General features: G+C 33.2%; 1 protein-coding gene across 1 annotated transcript; it reads left to right on the top strand.

The window, feature by feature from the left end:
* Positions 1–16,650: 16,650 nt before the first annotated feature.
* On the top strand, positions 16,651–22,748 carry LOC142606696 (outer envelope protein 39, chloroplastic). The gene is made up of 12 exons (XM_075778030.1): positions 16,651–16,713; positions 16,970–17,011; positions 17,194–17,260; positions 17,361–17,396; positions 17,759–17,903; positions 18,109–18,267; positions 18,389–18,459; positions 18,547–18,625; positions 18,740–18,855; positions 19,412–19,559; positions 21,043–21,112; positions 22,184–22,748. Exons 2-12 carry the CDS (start codon positions 16,978–16,980, stop codon positions 22,339–22,341), a joined length of 1,083 nt encoding a protein of 360 aa, XP_075634145.1. The 5' UTR covers positions 16,651–16,713; positions 16,970–16,977; the 3' UTR covers positions 22,342–22,748.
* Positions 22,749–23,270: the final 522 nt, after the last annotated feature.

A 23,270-nucleotide genomic window follows, 5' to 3' on the forward strand; every position in this document is an offset into this window, starting at 1 on the left:
TTTTTCTTGCTCATAAATCTTAATCCAATACCTACATCTTCAAAATTTAGGATAATAATAATGAAATACAGAGAGATAGAGAAAGCTTAATGCCTTGGGTCCCCAACAAACTTTGTTTCCCAAAGTAGGATACCAGATTGATTTAGAGAAGTCAATTTTGCTGCAACAATTGCCTTAAAAAGCAGCCAAGCACCAAAATCTATAATAACAATAAATAAATAAAATACGGAATAGTATCATGTTTGGGCAAAAAGAGAAATCAATCAAGAGAAGGGAGGAGTTTGCTTATTGTTGTCGCAGTCAACACAGCACAAACTCCTGCTCAAGTATGTTGAAAAAGTCCAAATCACAATTTTCCCCTCCTGTCAAAAAACACCAAACATCACTCTCACAAATTTACAAAACAAACATTGGCAGCTTATAAAGAAGAATATTGTTATTTAGTGAATTTGAGTCCAAAATCATAGCAATTTAACCTATTATTTTCAGAGAGATAAAAGCTAACAATGGACTAGACAGGATGACTACAAAATCCAATCAGCAACAATTAAAGATTACAAATTCAGAGAGATAAAAGTTAATTCCAGAAAGCAAATAAATCAAACTAGATCTAACCCTAACACAGCATATATTTATGTATGATTACAAAAATACCCATATTAATATGCTAAAATAAACAACTAGAACTAACCCCAACACATTAAAACAAACTTTTAGCCATTGAAACTGCTAAGCACCAAAAATAAAATATCAAAACAAAGTTCTTGAAGACATACGCAAAACAATTAATTGAAAAACTACAATCTATCACTAGAATCCAACAATTATAAAGATAAATTATTCTAACTCTGAAATCCCTAGAAAAACAGAGAGATCACCAAGATAAATCCATATATAAGTCTGAAATCCCTTTGCAATTTCTTGAAAGAAAACCTAGAAATTCGCCAGATATTGAGAAAAAAAACCCTAAATTAAAGCAAAAAAAAATCGCCAGGTATTGAGAAAAAGGAAACCCTAGTTTAAAGAAAACCTAGAAAATCGCCAGGTTTTGAAAAAAAAAAAAAACCCAAATTTAAAGAAAACCTAGAAAATCGCCAGGTATTGAGAAAAGAAAAACCCTAATTTAAAGAAAACATAGAAAATCGCCAGGTATTGAGGAAAGAAAAGAACCTAATTTAAAGAAAACATAGAAAATCGACAGGTATTGAGAAAAAAACCCTAATTTAAAGAAAACCTGAATCTCTGAAAGCAATCGCGGATGTGCTTTGAAAGATATCATTGTAATCGGGCATAGAAAAAAATAATACCGTTAGTTCTTAACTAAGGAAAAAGAAAAAAAAGGCAAAGTTATGAAAAATAAGAGGAAGATTGGGTACTGGTAGTGGTGGGGTATATATAGGAAAGAAAGTCCTGAGTCGGTCTCTTATTACGCGTTTCCGACTCGGTCTCGGACTCGGCAAATAACTCCGTAATATACAACATAGATATGCGTTACACTCTAAAATTAATGTATTTTTATACTAACTCAATAATTAAAAAAATTACTAACATATTCGATTTATTTTAGATAAAAGTCTATAATAATTTTCAAGGACACATATAATTTTGATATTATTAAAAAAATATTATTTCTTTTATTTACATTAGTTTAAATAATATTGATAAAATATTATCTTTATCAACATATATATAATTTTTAATTAATTTGGGCATGCTATGTACATATTATTAATAAACAAATTGTATAAAAAATAAATAAACAAATAAACAAATAAAATTAGTGAGTATCAACTATCAACATATTATCTCGGCTTCTTTCTAGTACTTTTCCAAAAGGTCTCCACTCATTTCATTTATTCAATGCCTATAGAAGGATTGTTTTAAAAAATATTTTAAATGATTTATAAAATGAGTAGTGCTATTTCTATTAGCTTACCCGTTTAAAATTTTCTTTAATTACAAAAATATCAAATGCATATCATCAATGAAATAATAAATCCAAGACCTAGCCAATGGCAAAATCCACAATTATTTCTATTAGCTATATAAAAAGAGGCAATGCCTCTACGTGTTTTTGGTTTAGTATGTCTTTTGTCTTTTGTCTTTTTTAAGCTAAAACGGTTCGTTTGGCAACCAAATAAAAAAGAAAAGAAAAAGAAGGCAGAGATAGAGAGCTAGAGGGCTAGAGACTCTCTGCCTCTCAACCTCTATTTTTCTCATTTTCTCTCTTCTCCGTTCCCTCCTCTTCTCTTTATTTCTCTCTAATCTATCTCTTCTCATATGTGGTGGTGTTTTGATGGTGGAGTTGGGTATTGATGGGTGGCGTTTCGGTGGTGGGTTTTGTTTGTGGGTCTGTTTCGGTGGTGTTGAGTCTATATCGGTGGTAGGTCTTGTTTGTGGGTTTGTTTTGGTGGTGTGTCATGGGTTTGATGTTTGATTTTAGGGTAGTGGGTCGTGGGTGGGCTTGGTTTTGCCGTCGTGGGTTGTGAGCCGTGAGTCTTGGTTTTTTCGTCGTGGGCATGGGTTTGTTGAATCGATGTTTGAGGCTTCAGTTTGAATGTGTTGTGGGTTATGGGTCTTGGGTTTGATGGTCGGTGGTTGCTGGTTGTTTGGGTGGCTGTTTTGGGTGTTGTTTTGGTGGTTTGGATGTGGGTTTTGGATTCGAAGGTGTTGGTTGGGACTGGTGCTTGGCCAAATCGGTGGGGGTGGCTACAAAATTTGGACTTTTCGTCGGCATTTAGGTGGCTATGGGTTATGATTTAGAGACAGTGGATTGGGATTTGGGTGGGAGTGGCTGGTTGGTTCAATTTTGGTGATTGGTTGGTGGTGGTGGTGCCTGAGCTTTGATGGTAGGGGTTGCTCGCGGTGGTGGGTTTGCTTAATGTGGTGGTTGCTGCCAGGTTTGCTTGAGAGAGAGAGATAGAGGAACAGAGGTGTGGTGTGGGTTTGAGGAGGAAAGAAAGAGAATTTTTTATATTATTTAATGTTGTAATTTATATTATTTTAATAAATTGTATTAAAAATAGAAACTGGAATGTCAGGAAGTTTGAAATTAATATGGTAAAATAGATAAAATAAGTTTTTAGGCCAAATATAAAACTTTTTTTTGGCATCTCATATCCTAAGGCTCTAAGGAAATTGGCAAAAATCTTGTACGCGCCTAGATTTACATCACACTGATATGTAGACTCTAGGCCACATGTTAGGGAGACAAGCACTCCAACACTCTTTTCTTTTCTTGTTTTTTTTTTTTTTTTTGGTCAATTGCAAATTATATTGTTTAGAAATGTTTGAATTTTACACATTGAAATTTCAGAATTTAGATTTTACCTCCTATAGTTTGGGGTATTTGGATTTTATATCTTAGAAATGAATACGTCTTATATATATAGAGTTGGGTTCAAGTTACACCTGGTGTAACTCTAAGCGATATTACACCACTTAATAACTTATTATTAGATTTGAATTTTGATAAATCTACTGTTGGATTACATTATATTCATATAATCTCTATGCTTGCAAAATTTCACGGTAATCAAATATTAATGGTCATATTATCAATCAATTGTTTGAATTCAAGTTTTTGTAATTTAAAATAATTCATAAGAGATGAGTTTATGGATTACAAGATAAATAATATCCGATTGGCATGAAAATTGGTATGCATGTTAAGCACATATAGAACATGTAATTCAACGGTGGGATTCTTAAAATATGAATTGAATAATAAGTTATTAGGTGGTGTAATATTGCTTAGAGTTACATTAGGTGTAACTTGAACCTAACTCATATATATATATATATAAAAGCGTGAATGTGCGCACAGTGCCTTGGCATTGTGCATACTATGCAGCACTATAGTTGCTACAGTGCTTTGGTTTAGTGAGTTTTTTTTTTTTTTTTTTCCAACCATTTCTTTTATTCAGCTACAGTGCCTTTTTTTTATTTTAGCAATTGGTTTGTGTGTTTTTTTCTCCTTTTGAATATTAATGTAAACTAAAATTTATATTGTTATACTGACATAACAAATTTCACAATTATTGACATGTCAACTTCTTACAAGTCAAAATAAAATAATAAAATAAAATATGAGATTGGTTTTTTTTTTTTCCAATAATCGGTTTGTGTTTTTTTTTTTAATTTAAATATTGAGTAAGCTAACATTTATATTGTTATACTGACACAACAAATTTCTTAATATTTTCACAAATATTGATGTGTCAATTTCTTACAAGTCGAAATAAAATAATAAAATATGAGACTGTAGCCAACCAAAACTGAAAATAAATGTTTTAAAAAAAATGTTATAACATTTATTGTTATCACAATACACTGTAGTACTATAGCTACAACAGTGCTTTGGTTTAGTTAGGGTTTTTTTTTTTTTTTTAGTAATCGATTTGTGTTTTTTTTTCCTTTTAAATATTGATGTAAGCTAACATTTATATTGTTATACTGACACAAAAAATTTCAAAATATTTTCACAATTATTGACGTGTCAATTTCTTACAAGTCGAAATAAAATAATAAAATATGAGATTGTAACCAACCACAACTAAAAATAAATGTTTAAAAAAAATGTTACAACACTTATTGTTATCACAATATTTTCACAATTGTTGAGATCTCAGTTTCTTATAGGTCAAATAAAAAAAATGCTGAGTCCACAACATTTTAACATTAATTTCTACAGTGCCTAAAGTTTTTTTTTCCCCAGTAATCTGTTTGTGTTTTTTTTTTCTTTTAAATATTTATATAAATTGGCATATATATTGTTATACTGACACAACAAATTTTACAATATTTTCACAATTATTGAGGTATCAATTTTTGACAAATCGAAAAAAAAATGAGACTGTGACCACAATTGAAAATAAATATTTTGAGAACATGTTACAATACTTATTGTTATCATAATATTTTCATAATTGTTGAGATCTCAGTTTTTTATATATCAAATAAAAAAAATGCTAAATCCACGACATTTTAACATTAATTTCACAACAAATTATAGGTAATTTATTATTGATGAATAGCATTGGAGCTACACTGCTTTTGGTTTATTCAACTGGCATTGTAGCTATAATGCCTAAAGTTTTTTTTTTTCCCAGTAATCAGTTTGTGTTTTTTTTCCTTTGAAATATTTATGTAAGCTAGTATATATATTGTTATATTGACATAACAAATTTCACAATATTTTCACAATTATTGACGTGTCAATTTCTTACAAGTCAAAATAAAATAATAAAATATGAGACCGTAACTAATCACAACTGAAAATAAATATTTTGAGAAAATGCTATAACACTTATTATTATTACAATATTTTCACAATTGTTGAGATCTCAGTTTCTTATAGATCAAATAAAAAAATGCTAAGTCCACAACATTTTAACATTAATTTCTACCGTGCCGAAAGTTTTTTTTTTTCCTAGTAATCGGTTTGTGTTTTTTTTTTCTTTAAAATATTTATGTATGTTGGTATATATATTGTTATACCGACACAACAAATTTCACAATATTTTTACAAATATTGAAGTATCAATTTCTTACAAGTCGAAATAAAAAAAATAAAATATGAGATTGTGACCAATCACAACTAAAAATAAATGTTTTGAGAATAACACTAATAATGTTATCAATTTTGATACCAATAATAACTTGTCATTTAGAATTTTTTCTAAAAATATCATGAATGTAGCATTTCTATCAAATAAAAAAAAAAAATCTATTCGGATCCTAAAATAGAAAATATTGTGAAAATATTGTGATATTTTATTATATTTTTAGACTTTTTTTTTAATATAGTCAAATTAGATGAGCCAAAATTTACGATTTCACATGCAAAATTTGTATTAATTAACTCACTAATGGGGCAGCACGTGCAGCCAACACAAGTCATACAATTAACTTCCAATTCCATGTTAGGTACATGAGGTTCCAATATTTCATTTGAGATGCAATTTTATTGTAGATTGCCCATATAAGAGGAGCTCTTGACAAGGAGAATGTAGCACGTGTAAAGGGAATAACCACAATCATCTTGTATTAATTACGCACACTTAACAACAGCTTCTCAACATTAAATGTTGAAAGACCAGTCTAAATAGAGCAACCCATTGCAGGCCTATTCCTTCCCTCCACCCAAACAGCATATAAAAGTGGGTAGAGAGACAGGTGATGGAACTAAAGCTCACTGCACGTCCCCGTTCTTGGGAGATAAACTTCAGCAAGTATAAATACACGCCCAATGCGCACAAGAAGAAGCGGCAGAAAATAGAAAGAAGAAATGGATTTTTTTTTTTTTTAAGAAAAGAAATGTTAACGGATACTTTAAAGTATTTGTTAATTAATAATTTTTTGAATACAAAAATTATTGAAAATAAATAAAATATTTGACTTATTTGATAGATTTTAATATTTTTCATGAAAATAATATTAATATTTTCTAAAATAGTTCATTAATCAATATATTTGTTAACAAGACCTTAAAAATAAAAAAAATATCCAACACTGAAAAAGTTAACTGAGGTAGACACACAAAAGGGGCAAGTGACTCGCCTTTGTATTTTGTAAAAGATAAGTGATTTTTTTGAGTTGCTCACAATATCATATTAAATTAATGGTACTTTTTTTTTTCTAACTATAGTTGCATATTAGTGAATTATATATCAAGGCTTATCCACCAGCTTTGCATAATTTTCAAAGTAAAACTCTATTAGTTAAAAATTAAAATCCTTTTTTTTTTTTTTAATAGTTTTAGAGGCTTAGTTAGCATAATTTAAAAATAAATTCTTAAAAGTGTTTAGATCATAATACATGTTAACTATAGACCTTGCTCCAAGTAACTCAATAGTATGTGTATATGCGTGTGTATTACACTAGTATAATTAAAGTATGTGGGTTTCAGTTAGCTCAATTGGTAGAGTTCATAATAGTTAAATAAGAGATTTAGGGTTCAATCCCCCACCTACACGAAAAACTGATTGATATCTTAGTCTAATAATAAAGAACTATCATCAAGAGCAGACACTAAAGGTTGAAACTCTCTAAAAAAAATTGTCATTAGCCCATTAATTAAGCTAGATCTTTTAATAAATTAGTTAATTAATTAAATATAAAATTTTTAATTTTTTTAATAAAATTCAATAAAGTCATAAATTTATGAATGCTTTAAAAAAAAAATTGAAACAACTCTATCTTTTGTATTCTTCTTCTTTTTTCTTTTTTTCTTTTTTTTAACTATAACAAAAAAAGAGGAAACAAATATTAATAAAATAATTTGTGTGTTTTACCGAGTTCATGGGAATGAAATCCTATATAAAATAATTTCATATTAGACATTATTGTACTCTACATGCGATAAATTGAATTTGAACTTTGGCTTGATTTTGAAGATGTCATTTAGGTGTCCCTTAGGAAAAACTTCTACATGCAGCAGATGCATGTTTCTTCTCTCTCACAAGGGGGTGGACCCCACTAATTTCATATTACCAGAAAGTCCTCCCCCAAATACCAAAATGTCAACCCAAGCCTACCAGTCAAACCCATACACAAAAGATCTTACCCTGTTATATGTTTGACCATGCTTCACCATCTTATCCACAAAATTTTCCTCCTCTTGAAAGTTTTGACCATCCACAAGTCAATGTCAAACATGTCTAGAAAATCAAAAACCATGTTGGAACCAATCCAAATGGAACCAATCCAAATGGAACCAAAAAACAAGTCTCTTCAGCTGAAGCAGCTTTAAATTGGCAGGCAGAAAATGTTGTTGCACAAAACCAGGTCCTTTCAAAGATCCTTGATAATCAACAAAAGATGACTGAAGCAGTAACTTATACATTCTCATCTTCAAATTCTCTCATTGAAGATTTGAAGAAAAAAATACAGTCAGTTGAACAAGAATTTGCAACGATTGCCTCCACAATAAAATATTTGTCTGTCTCCTTTCCCCTCATCAGACAAAAAGAAAAAGAAAGAAAACAGTTGTTGATGCAACTCCAGTCTATGGAAAGTTCACAAAAAGTGGCTACCCAAGCTCTTTCAATGCAAGTTTACATGCCTTATTAACCTCGTCAATCATTGTATAAAGATCTGTCCATACCTTTAACCTCACCATTCTCCTCAGTCTCCCCCTACCAGAACCTCCAACCACTAACCATGACACATCCTGCTCATAATCCTTTTAAACCAAGTGGAATTTTTTCCAGCATAATAAGCCCAACACCACTCAAACTAGAATCTCAAACCAGACCACAAAATGAACCTCCTCTCATCAAAAAGGACAAAGAGCCATTATACCAACCACCAGATCCAACTATTGGTGCTTCTTCAAAACCCCCAGATATGAACATGTTGACCATAAACTCTGATCCCCCAAACCCGTTTTCATCATTTCTTAAAACTTTAACTCTTCAAGAATCAACCAAACCTTTTGTCCTCCCAGTCATTGATGACATAGAGCTAGACTTGTCTGGCCTTGAATTAGATGGAGCATTTATGACAAATCCAAAGGTAGAAGAAGAAGATGATGTCCTTCATCCTGAACAACCTCCACCACCACCAATATTTCCTCTACCACCTTTTATCCTTGATCACCACACAAGATTAACCTACTCATCAACCATAGATTCAAAGCACTTGTTTACCATTGATAATAGTCCTCCTTCAAAATGGCATGATGAGATTTTTAACATGTATTCATGGTGTACAGCTAAACTCCAAGCCCCAAATAATATTGTTGCACAGATTATTACCAAGTTTGTCACAAGACTTATAGGAAGATTGAGACAATGGTGGATCAATCTTGAAGAATACAAGCAAAGACAAGCAGCACAATGCAACACTTTAGAAGATTTTTTTCACAATAATTCATAATGAATTCCTTGGTTCACTGGCCCATTACACTGAAATAGTAAGAGAAGAATTCTTACTAATGAAATGTTGCTCTTTTGAAAGAAAAGATCTGGAAAAACATTTTGACCAAATGTCAAGCAAGTACTACTTCTAATGGAATGGATGATGTCAATTCTAAGCACACTTTCTTTAACTCTTTCCCAAAATCATTAGGTGATGAAACTCTCCGCATGATGAACCTTCAAAAAATCACCCTACAACAAGCCTCCTTAGGAGAAATCTATCAGTATGTGCTCATTGCTCTTGAAAAACTCTGTAATCAAAGAAAGTTTCTTTCAGAAATCGACAAAGTCCACAGCAAGCTTAAGGACAATTGTAAAATGAAAGATTTGCAGATCAAGTGCTATAACAAAAATTGTACTTGTCCAACCAAGAGAAGAGATCATTTCAAAAAGTATTCTTGGAAGAAGAAACATCCTCAACAGAAGAAGAAGTTTTTCAGGAAAAAGAAATGGAAGTTCCTCAGAAGAAAGTAGTTCAAAGGAAAATTTTCAAAAGTTTGTTTTGTATGTAGAAGGCCTGGTCATTTTGCAAACAATTGTTCAAAAAGGGAAAAAATAGCAAAGCTTTTAGAGCAAGCCCAAATTCATGCAGATGATACCCCCTTTTCAGATGTTGAATCACTCTTCTCACTGGATGATGAATACTCTCCCTAAGCCTTGGTAGTCATGGCTTATTCTACCTTAGAAGATGAGTCAGACAATACTGATGATTCAGACCCAGAAATCTAAACCATATACACATCTTAGCCTCTTATAGCTCCACTAACTAGCCCTACACCAATAGCTCAGGTTCACATCCTCCTTGATAGTTATTCTAGACCCATCCTGGTAATAGCATTGTTTGATACAGGAGCAGCAGCAACAATTCTCCATCCTAAGATATTACCCGAAAACTTTTGGCTACCCCATCATTAGATGTTTAAAGCAGCCAAAGGAGAAACATTTCTGATTACCTAGAAAAGTAAGCCCATTGGCATTCAAATTTTTTCAACCCTTACCATTAGACACCAAGTCCTTGGATCCCCACTCACAGGCAGAGATCTTCTCATAGGATTTGATTTCCTTCATTAGATACCTAGTCTCAGATGGTCATCAAAATGACTTTTACATAAACAACACCTTCTCACTTAGACCCAGGTACCTTATTTGTTCTCAATAGATCCCTTTGGCTCTTTGAGATTCCAGATTATTAATGAATGTTGTGTAACCACTCATTCTGAATTCCTCCTTAAAAATCCAAATCCTTTGTGGAAAAATCAATCTTTTTTATAAACCTTCCTTTAAAAAAGAATGAAGATGTTAACCCCACAAAAGCTAGTCATAGAGGAATGAATCCAGAACATTTGTCCTTGGCTAAGCAGGAGTTATCCACCCTTCTTTCAGAAGACCTCATTAAACTCACAACTTCTCCATGGGCGTGTGAAGCTTTCTATGTTAACAAGCATGCTGAACAAGTTCGAGGAAAGCTTAGATTGGTAATTAATTATCAAGATTTTAATCATTTTCTTGCCGATGACAAGTTCCCTTTGCCAAACAAAAATGTCATTTTCCAACATCTTTCCCATGCCGAAGTGTTTTCAAAATTTGATCTCAAAGCAAGATTCTAGCAATTAGGAATCCATCCAGAAGAAAGATACAAAACAGCATTTTGCATCCTAAACCACCATTATCAATGGACTGTAATGCCTTTTGGCCTTAAAAATGCTCCATCTCAATTCCAAAAAGTAATAGTAACGCTATTCCAACCGCTTTTGTCAAATGCATTGATCTATGTAAATGATATTCTCCTATTTTCAAAAGATACAGCATCCCATGAACAATTGCTTACTGAATTCTACAATTTAATAAAAGCTCAAATGATAATACTTTCAGAGAAGAAAATGGTCATTGGAGTATCTTCTATTGACTTTTGGGCGTAAACATTTCAGATGGAAAGTACACTTTGCAGCCCCACATAGCAGTTTCTCTTAGCAAATTTTCGGATACGCTCACCAGTACCAAACAGATCCAACAGTTTCTTGGAATTGTTAACTACATGTCAGATTTCATCCCAAAAATCTCCAGATACAGGGATTGTTTGTCTAAATTGTTAAAAAAATCTCTCCTAGAATGGAATCTAGTTCATACAGAAGCTGTTCAACAATTGAAAAAATGAGTAGAATAACTTCCCCCTTTGCAGATTTCGGGAACAGACAAACGAGTTCTACAGACAGATACAAGTGATGAGTATTGGGCAGCAGCTCTCTTTGAAGAAATTGATGGCAAAAGAAATATTTGTGGATATAAAAGTGGTGCATTTAAGCCTTCAGAGCTTCATTATCATTCTACTTTCAAAGAAATCCTGGCAGTCAAATATGGAATTGAAAAGTTCCAGTTTCATCTCCTTGGCCACAACTTTCTTGTAGAAATGGACATGTCCTCTTTTCCTAAAATGCTCTAATTCAAAAGAAAAATGCTCTCACATCCTTAGTTACTCAGATGGTCAAATTGGTTTTCACAATGGTCTTTTCAAGTCAAACATATCAAAGGTACAGATAACCTTATCACTGATTACCTTTCTAGAAAGCCTCCAGTCCTTCATACCACAATAATTTCTCCACCTTTATGTGTATATCCAATAACAGATCCATCCTCATCCTCAGACCCTTCTACTACAGCCCCTAATGATATCCTTAATATGATAGAAACACTTCCCCTAGAAATAAAAGACCAAATAAAGACTTTGACCCTTTAAGCCAGATCCAAAAGAATCATTAGAGTCCTCCATGATTACCTCAAAGAATATCAACGTCATTTCCTTGCCATTTTTTCAGACATTGAGCAACCATGGAAAACTCCATTTGCATTTTGGCTAACAAACTGGACTGTTGTACACTACCTCTACATGTGGTACTTACTCAATGAGTACTAGTGTCTCCATTTCGAACCAGAATTTTACTCATGCATTTTCCCTCATGAAAATAAATATTTTCACAAATTTTGGTTTGAAAAATGATGCTCATGATGGCCAATGGTTCAAGTATCCCAAAATACAACACCCCTGTTTTGGTTACAAAATTACTTCTGCATGCATAGTAACCAAGCTAAATTCCAAAAATAATGTTTAGGCAGAAGAAATCCTCCACCCTCCAGCTATACATTGGGTGACTAATGCTGATGGTACTCTTCATACACATGTGGACGTGTCTTAGATATCTTGTCACTATTCCTTACAATGGCAGAATCTCTTAATCAGGGAATCTTCCCAGACATAGTACCAACCGACTCAGATATTTGCAGACAACAATGGCCACATGAAGACCATTGGGAGATGTCTAATCCTTTAATTGGCTATGATGACCCTTACTATCATAATCTTGATCCAGATGTAGATGTTGATGAAGAATGATTTCAAGGTAGAGATAGGTGGGACAACTAAAGATAGATATATAGATATATATATAAATATATATTCAAAAAAAAAAAAGTGTCAAAAGCCACTATTGTGGACTTTTCAACGAAGCCACTAATGTGGACTTTCTTCCTTTCCCCATAATAGTTTTGCTGTATCTATTACTTTTAGATCACAACTACCACTATTGCATGATGTTCTTCTCCTTTTTCCATAACATATTTATCTCTTGTCAGCAACATATCCGGAAGAGAATATCTACTGCACTGGCACCGTTACTTCCAGAAGACATTTGTCACTCCAATCCCAGGACCCACACTCCTTTGGACAAATGTCAAGAACAAGCCGGCCCTTACAACTCAACGATCTTTGAACAAACTTTTGAATTGCTTTCTTCTGAGGAACCCTTGTTTTGTATGTAGAAGGCCCAGTCATTGAGTTCAAAGGAAATGGAAGATTAAATTATACTTTTGACCTATCAACTTTGAGATTGTTTTCATTTTGGTAAAAAATTTAAGATTTCTCATTTTAGGTGGTCAAATTTGATTAAGTTTTCATCAAAATAGTTATTTGGTCTTCTTCTTTTTAACTATTTAATACAAGATAGAATTTTACTCTTGGAGACTTGAATCCTGCTCTTTACCCCCTCCCCCCCCCCACTTCATGCACTTGTGGAGAGACTATTAGTACATTTTAAATTAAATTGTGTTAACACTTAAATTAGTTGAAGATTAATAAAGAGATGAATTATAATATAGTCTATTAAAAGAAAAAGTTAACTTCTATGCAAGTTAAATTAAATTAATGTGGGTGAGTAATCTAAACTAATAAATATTATGTAGGATATAAGAGGTTATTGAAGACTATATATATAGCTATGCTACGGGCATTTTCAAATGAAGAGTGAAGGAAGATAAATAGATAAAGCAAAAGACTCTCTCTCCTTTTTCTATAGTAATTGTGAGTATTGTGTGAGAATGAGTAAATTCAATAATATTCCTAAATACTTGAAAAAATTCAGGCCAAAGAAAGGTGCTTCTTTTGGTAGAGCTTTGGGCTCAACCACTTATGCAGAGTTGATCTAAGTTATACAATGAACTGTTAGGTTGTTATATCCTAGAGGGGACAAGTTAAAAGAGAAATTCTACTACATTTGTTTCTAGGCTTAGCCAACCGCAGAGGGCTTGAATCTCCTTGAAGAGAGCGGGATTTCCGTGCCTTAATCCAACATTGTTCATTTCAAATTCTAATTTTATTGTAACAAAATATATCATATTATTGGTAATTTCTCCAACAATGACTATTATGTCAAGGGTGCACAATGGTAATATTTGATCTATTTAAGTGGCAAAAAAATGACATCTTTCTTTTTGTTTCCTCTCTCTTAAATCTTAATGGCCAAATTAGTTTTAGATATGGACAAAATGACTATTTTGACAATGAAATCAAATTTGGTTTACTCAAATGAAAAATTTTAAACTTAAGGGATCAAAATAAAAATAACTCCAAACTATGAAAGACCAAAAATGTAATTTAGTCTTTTATCAATCTTAATTGAGACATGAGCTACTGTTATTTCTATTACACCAAGTCAACCCTTAGGGTTTTGGAGGTGAAATAAGGTGGATGGAAAGAAAATAGGAATGGAAACTTTTTCGAAGTGTGTTTGGTTGGGTGGGGAGGAAGGAAAATAAATGGTAGGACCTAGGTGTTTTCTTTCCAGACTCACCAAAAAGTTTTTTCCCCAAAATGGGGAGAAAACTGGGAGGAGGAAGCTCATGAGCTTCCAAAAATACCCCTCGCGTTGGAATTCACCTTCCAAGTCTCCATCGTGTTGGCCTTTTTTTTTTTATTTTTTCTTTCCCTGTTACTAACGTGTTGGCTTTTTTTTTTTTTTTCCTTTGATTTTTTCTTTCTCTGTTACTAACGTGTTTGCTTTTTTTTTTCTTTGATTTTTCTAGCTTTTTTTTTTTTAAGTGCTCATATGTTTATTTTCTCATTAATTTTGGTTGGTTTTTGTTTTTGTTCTTTTTCAATTTTTAAAAAAAAGTTTTGGGTTAATTTTTTATTTATTTTTTACTTTAATAAAGTGTCCATCTATACACAATGTTTTAAAAAAAAGTATAATGTGTTACCTTTTGTTTTTTTTTTTTAATAGGGACATGATAATAAATTTATACAAACTTTATTTTCAACCAAACAAAAAAGTTTTCCATCCCTCCACTTCTCCACCCTCCCAACCAAACACAAATGAGAGAAACTAAAATATTTTCTATCCTCTTATTTTTCTATCCCCCAACCAAACGGCCCTTAAAGCTCAACATTGTTTTTACTTTGGAACAACTCCTCCATCCGCCGGCGGGGGGGGGGGGGGGTCACATTGGTTTACACTATTTTTGCTCATGAAGAGAATACAAACTTGATCTATGATTGTGCCATAGGCCCTTACCTCGACTTATATGCGTAAGTAATTAATTTTAGGTTTAGATCCCTTATTTTAAGGTTTCTTACTGATTGCATTTGGTTTTTTTTCATTAAAACACCATACAACAATGTAAAAGTAAGAACAACTTTTCATGAGTAATTAAAAAAACTCAATGTTAATTGAAGTTTATATAGTGCTCTCATTGTAGCCATTTCTTGAAATTCATGATACAAGTGATAACCTATAAATTATCCAGTAGATTAATAACGTCAACAAACCATGATGATCGTATACATTAATGATAAATTTTCATTTCCCTTATTTTTCCTCAGCTAGCTCCCATTGGTTTTAAAGGAAATGAACCCCATTTGCCACTTTCTTGGTCATAACCATACAATGAGCCATAATCGGATATCATCCAACGACATTCTGAGTGACACCTCTTATGATCTCTCTTGTTTGAGTACACATCAAAATGATAGTTTAAATTTCCCCATTGCACGTCACAGTAAAAAAATGTAGTACCCCAAAAATTGAGAGAGAAGCTCCATTCGATTTCATCTCCATTTTTCAAGATGATATTGCCAAGATCATCATCTTTTGATTGGCAATGGATATTCATGCTTCTTCCATCTTGTAGCATGTTGGTCACATGGACATGCACTTTTGCATGAATACTTGACGCAAAATACAACCACAATAAAAATATAACAAAGCTCTTTAAAGTACTCATCATGTGAATGGTTGTATATTAAGCATTAAAACTTAAAAAACTGAGATCTTTGGGTCTCATTTTATATATGGAATATCTTATTGATGTTAGAGACATAATAGTCACCAAGACAAAGGAAATGACTTGCTACCTCTCTTTCAAATCTTCATTTCTTAGGAAGATCATAACAAGGGGCTCCAAAGAAGGAAGTTTTTTTTTTTATTTTGAGAAAAAGAAGGGGAGTTTTTAGGTCTAGGAAAAGTTTGCTTAGTTTTGGCAGATGGGATCATGTTTAGACTCACGGGTATTTCTTTTTCTTCTGGGTTGGTGAGTGAAACGAAACCCAAGAGATTACTTGGGCCTGACTAGGTGTAAATCCTTGATCCATTAGTAGTTTAGACTTTTTTTTTTTTGGTGTGGAGAAACAGTAGTTTTGACTTTTTAAGTTTAAAAGAGAACATATGTGGTTTGGTTTGATATGGGCCTAAGGGAGGTCCATTGTTGAGTGGGGTATACCAGGCTTGGGCTTGGGGGTTGTGAAGTCCACTATGGGGTTCTGGTTCGAGTCTCTATATGTCTTTTCATTTTTTCATCAAATGAAAAATTCAACATTTTTGGTTTTATGATATCCACGTAATCCTAATAATTCAATGGATAATTTTTTTTATTAATTAGATAATTTGTTGGATGATTTTTTTGAGAGAGTTTCAACTTATGACGTCCACTCCTGATGATAGCTCTTTATCATCAAACCAAGACACCAATCAATTTTTGGTGTAGGCGGAGATTGAACCCTAAATTTCTTATACAACCATTAGAGACTTTATCAGTTAAGCTAACTAGGACTCACTTGGATAATTAGTTTGTATATTAACAATTTCTAGCATCTCCTGGATTTAAATCCATAGACATATTATTTGGGTATTGAATTTAATTTGAATCCAATGGACTAATAAACCTATTAAAATTATAGAATGCGACTAAAATTTGATGCGTGTCACTATTGCGATGGAACAATGCAACCGAACCTAAGCTTTGCACTTAGCATCATACCAAAATCTCACAAAGATAATATAATTATTTATTATATATAATATTTTTATTGTGGTATACGTATAAATGTTTGAAAACTTAGAAAGAGAAAAGGAAAAGAACAAGAAAAATAATAGAGAGAGAGAGAGAGAGAGAGAGAGAGGGAGGGATAAAAGAAGAAAATGGAGTGTTAAATTGTTAATTGGTATCTCTTCTCAGTTCTCACGTGGAGGTAAGAGTAGACCAAAGTAGAAGCAAAGGGATAACAAAGTTTGGAAGCGAAGAACTTTTTTATTTTATTTTTTTATTTTTCTTCCAATACGTCACCACCAGTGACCCGTAAAACACAAGGCGCCACACACACCTCTTTCCATTGCCTCTGAAACACAAATACTGAGAATGCAATCTTTGTCTCCCTCAAAGTGTCACTCATATAAAACATTCCCGTTTCCATTTCCATTTCCATTTTAATGGTTTATTATGCACAGGTAACAGAATGGGAGCTCAGAAGAGCATCCATGCTGGCAAAGGTCAGTATTAAATTCTTTCATTTCATTTCATTTAGCTTTTAATCAAAAACAAACAAAACCCAACCCAGAAAAGCTTTAATTTTTCTCAGTAAATATATGGTTGCAGTTGATTTCTAAACCAGTGTTTATGATGAGTAATGTGCCCATTTTGATTTTGTGGGGTGTGTGTGTGTGTGTGACAGCCAAGATTGATGTAAATGTTGACCTCACTCACAAGCTATGTGCTTCTTTGATGCTTACTCCTTTCAGGTTCTTGCTCAATTCATGCTTTGTTTATCTTTTTCTTCCTTACCCAGTAATTGATTTCTCTCCCTCTCTCTCTCTCTTTCACTCTAACTCCTTCTAACAGGAGCACTGGCAGTCCTCTTTCTCTGGTAATTGGAAGGTAAGGTTCTGATTTTTGTTATTTTGGGTCAACATTCTCTAGATGGTGCTTTCTCGTTTTTTGGATTTATATGGGTTCATTAAATTTTAAAAGAGATGATAAATGAAGGGAAAGAGAAGAAATATAAAAGTTGAAACTTTTTTTTTCCTCACTTGTTTGGCGTAAGGGAATAAAAAGCTTCACTCAACTTTGTTGAAATCAAAATTTGGCTTTGTTTTTAGCTGGTTTTCTTTTTATGTTTTTCTGGTAATCAAAACAATGTGAAATTTGAAATTAGGAATTTAACTTCTTTTACTTAGCTCTCTAACCATATGGAGAACTATGGCATTGTCGAAATAAAGGGTTCAGTTTGTTTATTGCAGTCTTTACATCAAACATCCGAACTTATTTGGTGGAAGTGAGAAGCTTGATGTATCATTAGACAAGGGGCTCTATGATTCAAATGTCTTAATAGCTTATAGGAGGCCGAGACCAGAATGGCTTGCTCAGCAGTCCTTTGTTATTCAGGTTTATTTCTGCTTCATTACTATTATTTGTTGGTGAGAAAGATGGAAAAACATATTGCAAATTGGAATTGATCTTTATGGGGACTTTCCGAACCACTTTGACCTACATTTAGAAAAACCAATCAATAAATTTAAAACAAAGATATTAGTTTGAGTGGAAATTTGCAGCATACATTTTGAGATTTCTAATTTCTTTTACTTATCAGCATTCCATTGCACCTGAGATCGGGGTCCATGGTGTCCCCATGGACAACTTCTCCCGTTCAGGGAGCGGAGGTGTGAATTTGTCTCGATTAGCAGTTGGATTAGATCTGAATGAGCCAGCAAGTACCAAATGGAGCAGCACAACCAGCATAAAATTTGAGGTCTGCTGTTCTCTAATTAACTAATCAGTATCCTTTAGGCATCTATTTTCATGTATTACATTCATTTGCAGTTTTCTGTCTGAAGTTCATGGATGGTAACTAATTACTACAAACCATGCAGCATATTCGTCCTTTAAGTGATGATGGCCGCTCGATTAGCAGAGATTTTGATGGGTTTCCTGTGACGTGCAGGTAGTTGAGGCATGTAGTGGTATTCTAATTTTCAAACATTCTGTGAGATTGAATTCTAATGTTTTCTGTAATGTGCTTGTTATGCAGTGGTAGTTCCCATGACAATATGGTAGTTTTAAGACAAGAATCTCGATATGCAAAGGCAAATGATCATAGTTTTTGTCGTGTAAGCTATCTCCTTTGTTGATCTATGATATAAATTCTTATCACACATTGGATTTGTATATCTAAGGTGCCAGTCACATGCATTCTGATAACTGCAAACTTGTATTATAACCAGTTGAGTCTGCAAATAGAACAAGGGATTCCTGTTCTATCTAAGTGGCTAATCTTCAACCGGTTTAAATTTATTGCATCAAAAGGACTCAAACTTGGTCCAGCATTTCTCTTGACAAGGTGAGTAATATTTCTTTGTGCATTAGAGACTGCGTAGTTTTTGAAGCCAGTATGGAGAGTGGAGAGTGGCAAGCAGAAGGGCTGAATACAATGGACTGTAGGGAAGTAGGAAGCATTGAGGAAATGAATGATAAGTATTTAAATAGCTTTACAAGTAGCATGTAGGATGTGTCTTAGGGAGTGAAAGAGGAATTACAAAAAATTATTAAAAAGCATTAAATCATCTGGAAGTATTCTAATTTGTATATTGAAACCAATAATTTGAGGAATAAAAAGAAAAATTATAAAGAAAGAGACCATGGTTTATATCATATAATTGATGAAAAGCCTAAATTAACTAATTAAGTGTGTGAGGAAATTGATGAGTGTCGGTTTGGAAATAAGGGGATCAATTGATTGTGCTCAAAGCATGATGCCTTACCCTGCTGTGAAAGCTTCACTTATCCCATTCTGAAAGCAAGACTGAGGGAGGCTTTTTTGACTGTCCTGTGCACTTTCTGACTTATTGTTTATATCCTTGCTCTATTTGCACCACCCTTACCTTTTCTTTTGACAGCCTGACAGGTGGTTCCATTGTAGGGGATATGGCTCCTTACCAAGCATTTGCCATTGGGGGTCTTGGCAGTTTGCGGGGTTACGGTGAGGGTGCAGTTGGATCTGGGAGATCATGTCTGGTGGCTAACAATGAATTGACATTCCCATTGGTAATTAATGGCTTTATCAATCATTAGAAGGTCTTTAGTTTTGAACTTCAATAGGATATTTGCTTGTATTCTGTTCTGGGTATGGAACTTCATTTTAAGCCAAGTTGTCATCTTAATTTCTGCTAAGTAGTCTTCAGCTAGAGAATCATTGAGAACTAAGTACTTATCATACTGCCACACCAGAGTTACGTCTAAATGATTATGGCTTAAGTGCTTAACTTTAGAACTTTTCTGTGGCCTAATAGTTTTCACAACAGTCAAGCCTTTATTTTTATATAGAACTTGCTAATTGGTGATAAATGTTTGTTGTGTGAGAACCTATGTATACAATTTTTACTTGTTAGGAAAAAAACCCATGCGTTCAAATATTTGTGTGTCCAACTGTGTACTTTCCTTTTCTGACAACAATGTGTTTAAAAGCAAAATGATTTACTAGTCATGATTATTGTAAAACGTGTCATTTCTTTCCTGGTTTGTTTGCTAGTTTATTGGCCAATCGTTATTATATCTTTACATGCTTAGTCCATCTAAGGCTGAGGTTGCCAGGTTGGTAATATTCTGTTTTCTTTCGTTGTGTTTGATTAGAAAGCATGGTATTGGATGCAAATGAATTTTTAGGTCAATTTGTTCAATAAGTGGACAATAGTTTCTGTCAGAGAATAGGAGTTTGAAATCTGTCTATAAATATCTTCAAGTGAAAGGGAATTTAATAAGACCTCTAACATCAGTAATGGACCAATCCATCAGAGGCCTTTGCTCTCATCCTTCACAGGTGAAGGAGCAGTCAAATGACGTGATTTTTTGTTTTTTTTTTTTTTTTCTGTGACCAGTTTTTTGATGGTCCTTGTTTGCATAGAGAACCATGTTTCTTTTTGGTTGTTTTTGGCTTAAGAACTCAGGGGCCTTGGTTTTTCTTGTATGACTGTTGATCTTTATATTTTCTATTCTCATAAGGTAAGCATTTTCTTTTTGGCTGTGTTCAGCCTAATTTGGTTTAAAGAATAAAGAGAAAAAAAAAAAAAAGAGCAGAGAGATGGAAATTTCCCTAGCTGCAGGAAAAAAAAGTTAGAAATTTCTTTTCCTGAGGTAATGAGAGGTACTGTCATTGTAGACTGGATCTGTCACCAAATGTCTTGGTTGAATTGGTTAATCATGATATCTGCTGTAAGATTGATGCATGGGGTAAAAATCTGTCTAATTGATAGATTTGTATACTTTTTTTCTTGTTTTCTTGTGCATCCATTTTTCATTTATGTTATTGCTGGTCCAGAGTCTGCTATGATGGTTAGAAAACTTAGGAAGGTCATATGCAAACTTCACATCTTTTAATAGAAAAGCTATTTCTAAATACGTTCAGTTGAATCACCTACAATTAATTTTAAAACTTCTTCATATTTTCACATTTGATTGTTTAAATGTTCTTGCTTATTGTTGAATGAACTACTACGATATTACTTGACCTTACCCCCTTATTGTTTTTTAGCACAAAATGTTGGAAGGTGCTATTTTCTTGGACTGTGGAACTGACTTGGGATCTGGTATTTATGTACCAGGTGAGTTACCGTTCTTTCACTCTGTTTCAAAATGTGAGTTGCAGATTTGCATTCCCTTAGGGATTTAAGTTTAAACACACTTCCTTAATGTTAAAAATGTGCCATAAATTGTAATACTGGGAACACTGTTCCTGGGTTGGTGTTCGGCTTGGGCCAGTACAATATATGGATCTATAGAGCTAGCTGGTTGAGATAAGAAGCTTTCACTGGGAAGGAAGCCCCATTAGCACAAAGTCAACTCAAAAATATAAGCCATGGATTAAAAGATCAAGTATCTAGTGTGAGCACAACCTTATTATATCATTGAAAAGATAGATGGAAACCAAGGCCAGATATAAACTTGTCATATATTGATTTCTCTTCACTCTTGTTCCAATTTTTCCATAATCCCCAGCATTTCATGAAGGAATTATATTATATTTTTTAGTCTATTTTTCTGGATCAAGAACTCAAATCAGCTGCAGGTTTCTAAAAATAAGAGCAACCCAGTCCTGATGAGCTCCGTTGTGAAACAGTGTTTAGATTTCATGAAAACTATTTTGCCAATTGGAGCAATGAAATTGCTGATTCCTCACCACACATCTGCTCTAATGTGATCAGGGCCTCATGAGGCAGCTAAAGATGTGGGTTCTGTGCATGCACCACTTGGTGAAACATGCGTGCTACCTTATTTAATAAAATCACTTTTTACTTATATATAAAATAATATATATATACACGGTGTGCTACCTTTTGAAAGACCAAAGGACTAGAATTCTTTTGAGTACAAATAAAGCTTGTTCTCCTATATCTTCTTCTTCCTCTCCTTTTTTTTAAAGAAAAAAAAATCAATCATCCATTTTGATCTAGGGTTTCGTGGTTTTCAAGCCAAGGTATTATGTCTTTATATTGTCAGCCCAACCAAGTCTCGACATTTTCACTTTGTCTTCCTGACTCATATCTCCTTATCAGCCTAGCTTGCTTTTTAACATGATTGGCAATCTGCTTGTCTCATCTATTATGGTGTATTTCTTTAGACTCATTCTCATGTGATTATCTCATCAATAACTCAATTTTGTATGAGAGTTTCAGGAAATCCAGCACTGAGGCAGGGCAAACCAGGATGTGGGTTGGGGCTTGGATATGGTCTTCGGTTTAAATCTCAGTTTGGTCACTTTCAGGTTGATTATGCAATCAATGCATTTCAACAGAAGACTGTCTACTTTGGCATCAGCAACCTTGCTTCCTGAATAGATGCCTCATTGCAAATTTTATCCTTTCTTCAATCACTGAGATTTTTATTGCAGTGCCAGTACATTACTGTTCTCTATCACTGATAAAGTTGCATATTCCATGAATTTTTCAAGCTGCAGATATCCAAGTTTCACTCCCCATTTGACCATTAACTTGAGAAACTGAAGAGCATCGGAATTATTTGCTTCTGCTTTTTATTCTAATTTTTCGTGTGATGTTAAAAGTCCAATGATTTTTACAAGAGATGATCTAAAATTTTCTTTGACTACATATTTGTTCAGGGGGAGAGGAAAAATGTACAGATATTTCTTCCTATAATAAAGAAAATCTAATGCATTCCTTTTCTGCTTGCGGATTTTAAATTTGTGAACATAGATGGTATAATCTAAAACTTGCTTTTGTATTTCTTGATGTACTAGGTAATATTTTGTTCATCCCAAAAGAGTTCAAATGTGAGTCTCATTCCATCATAACATTATTCTCCACTGCATTAGTGGGAATGATTTCAAACCTAATTAACTAAAATCTTGTTCAGAATATCCTCAAATGTTGGGTCCTTTTCTTTTTGTGTTTCTAAATTTTATTTTATTTTGTGGAATAAATGTTAGTCATTCTAAAGTTTGGTCCTTGTGAAATAAGAAGCCCATGGCATATTCGGGTCCACAGGCATAACAATGTTGGGTCTTTACAAGGTAACCCTTTTTTCCCATTTAAATATTAACAGTGAACATTTAGTCTCTTCAAATTTTTTTAATGTTTGGGAATGAACCGTGTTGCCTATTTACTTTTTCACATATATTTTCCAATACATTCTCTATCATTTCTCTATTCTTATTTAAATATTTTTTCCATTACTTATTATTATTACTAGTCACAGACCCATGTGATGTGTGGAAATATAAATATTATGTAATGAGTTGTAATA

This window comes from Castanea sativa, chromosome 8 (genome assembly GCF_040712315.1).
Source record: "Castanea sativa cultivar Marrone di Chiusa Pesio chromosome 8, ASM4071231v1".
In the NCBI taxonomy this organism is placed as follows: Eukaryota; Viridiplantae; Streptophyta; class Magnoliopsida; order Fagales; family Fagaceae; genus Castanea; species Castanea sativa.

Coding starts and splice junctions, on each gene's coding strand:
- LOC142606696 (XM_075778030.1), top strand. CDS start 16,978: ATGGGAGCTCAGAAGAGCATCCATGCTGGCAAAG. Junction 17,397..17,758: donor CTTTCTCTGGTAATTGGAAG/GTAAGGTTCTGA, acceptor TGTTTATTGCAG/TCTTTACATCAAACATCCGA. Junction 18,856..19,411: donor CCAGCATTTCTCTTGACAAG/GTGAGTAATATT, acceptor TTCTTTTGACAG/CCTGACAGGTGGTTCCATTG.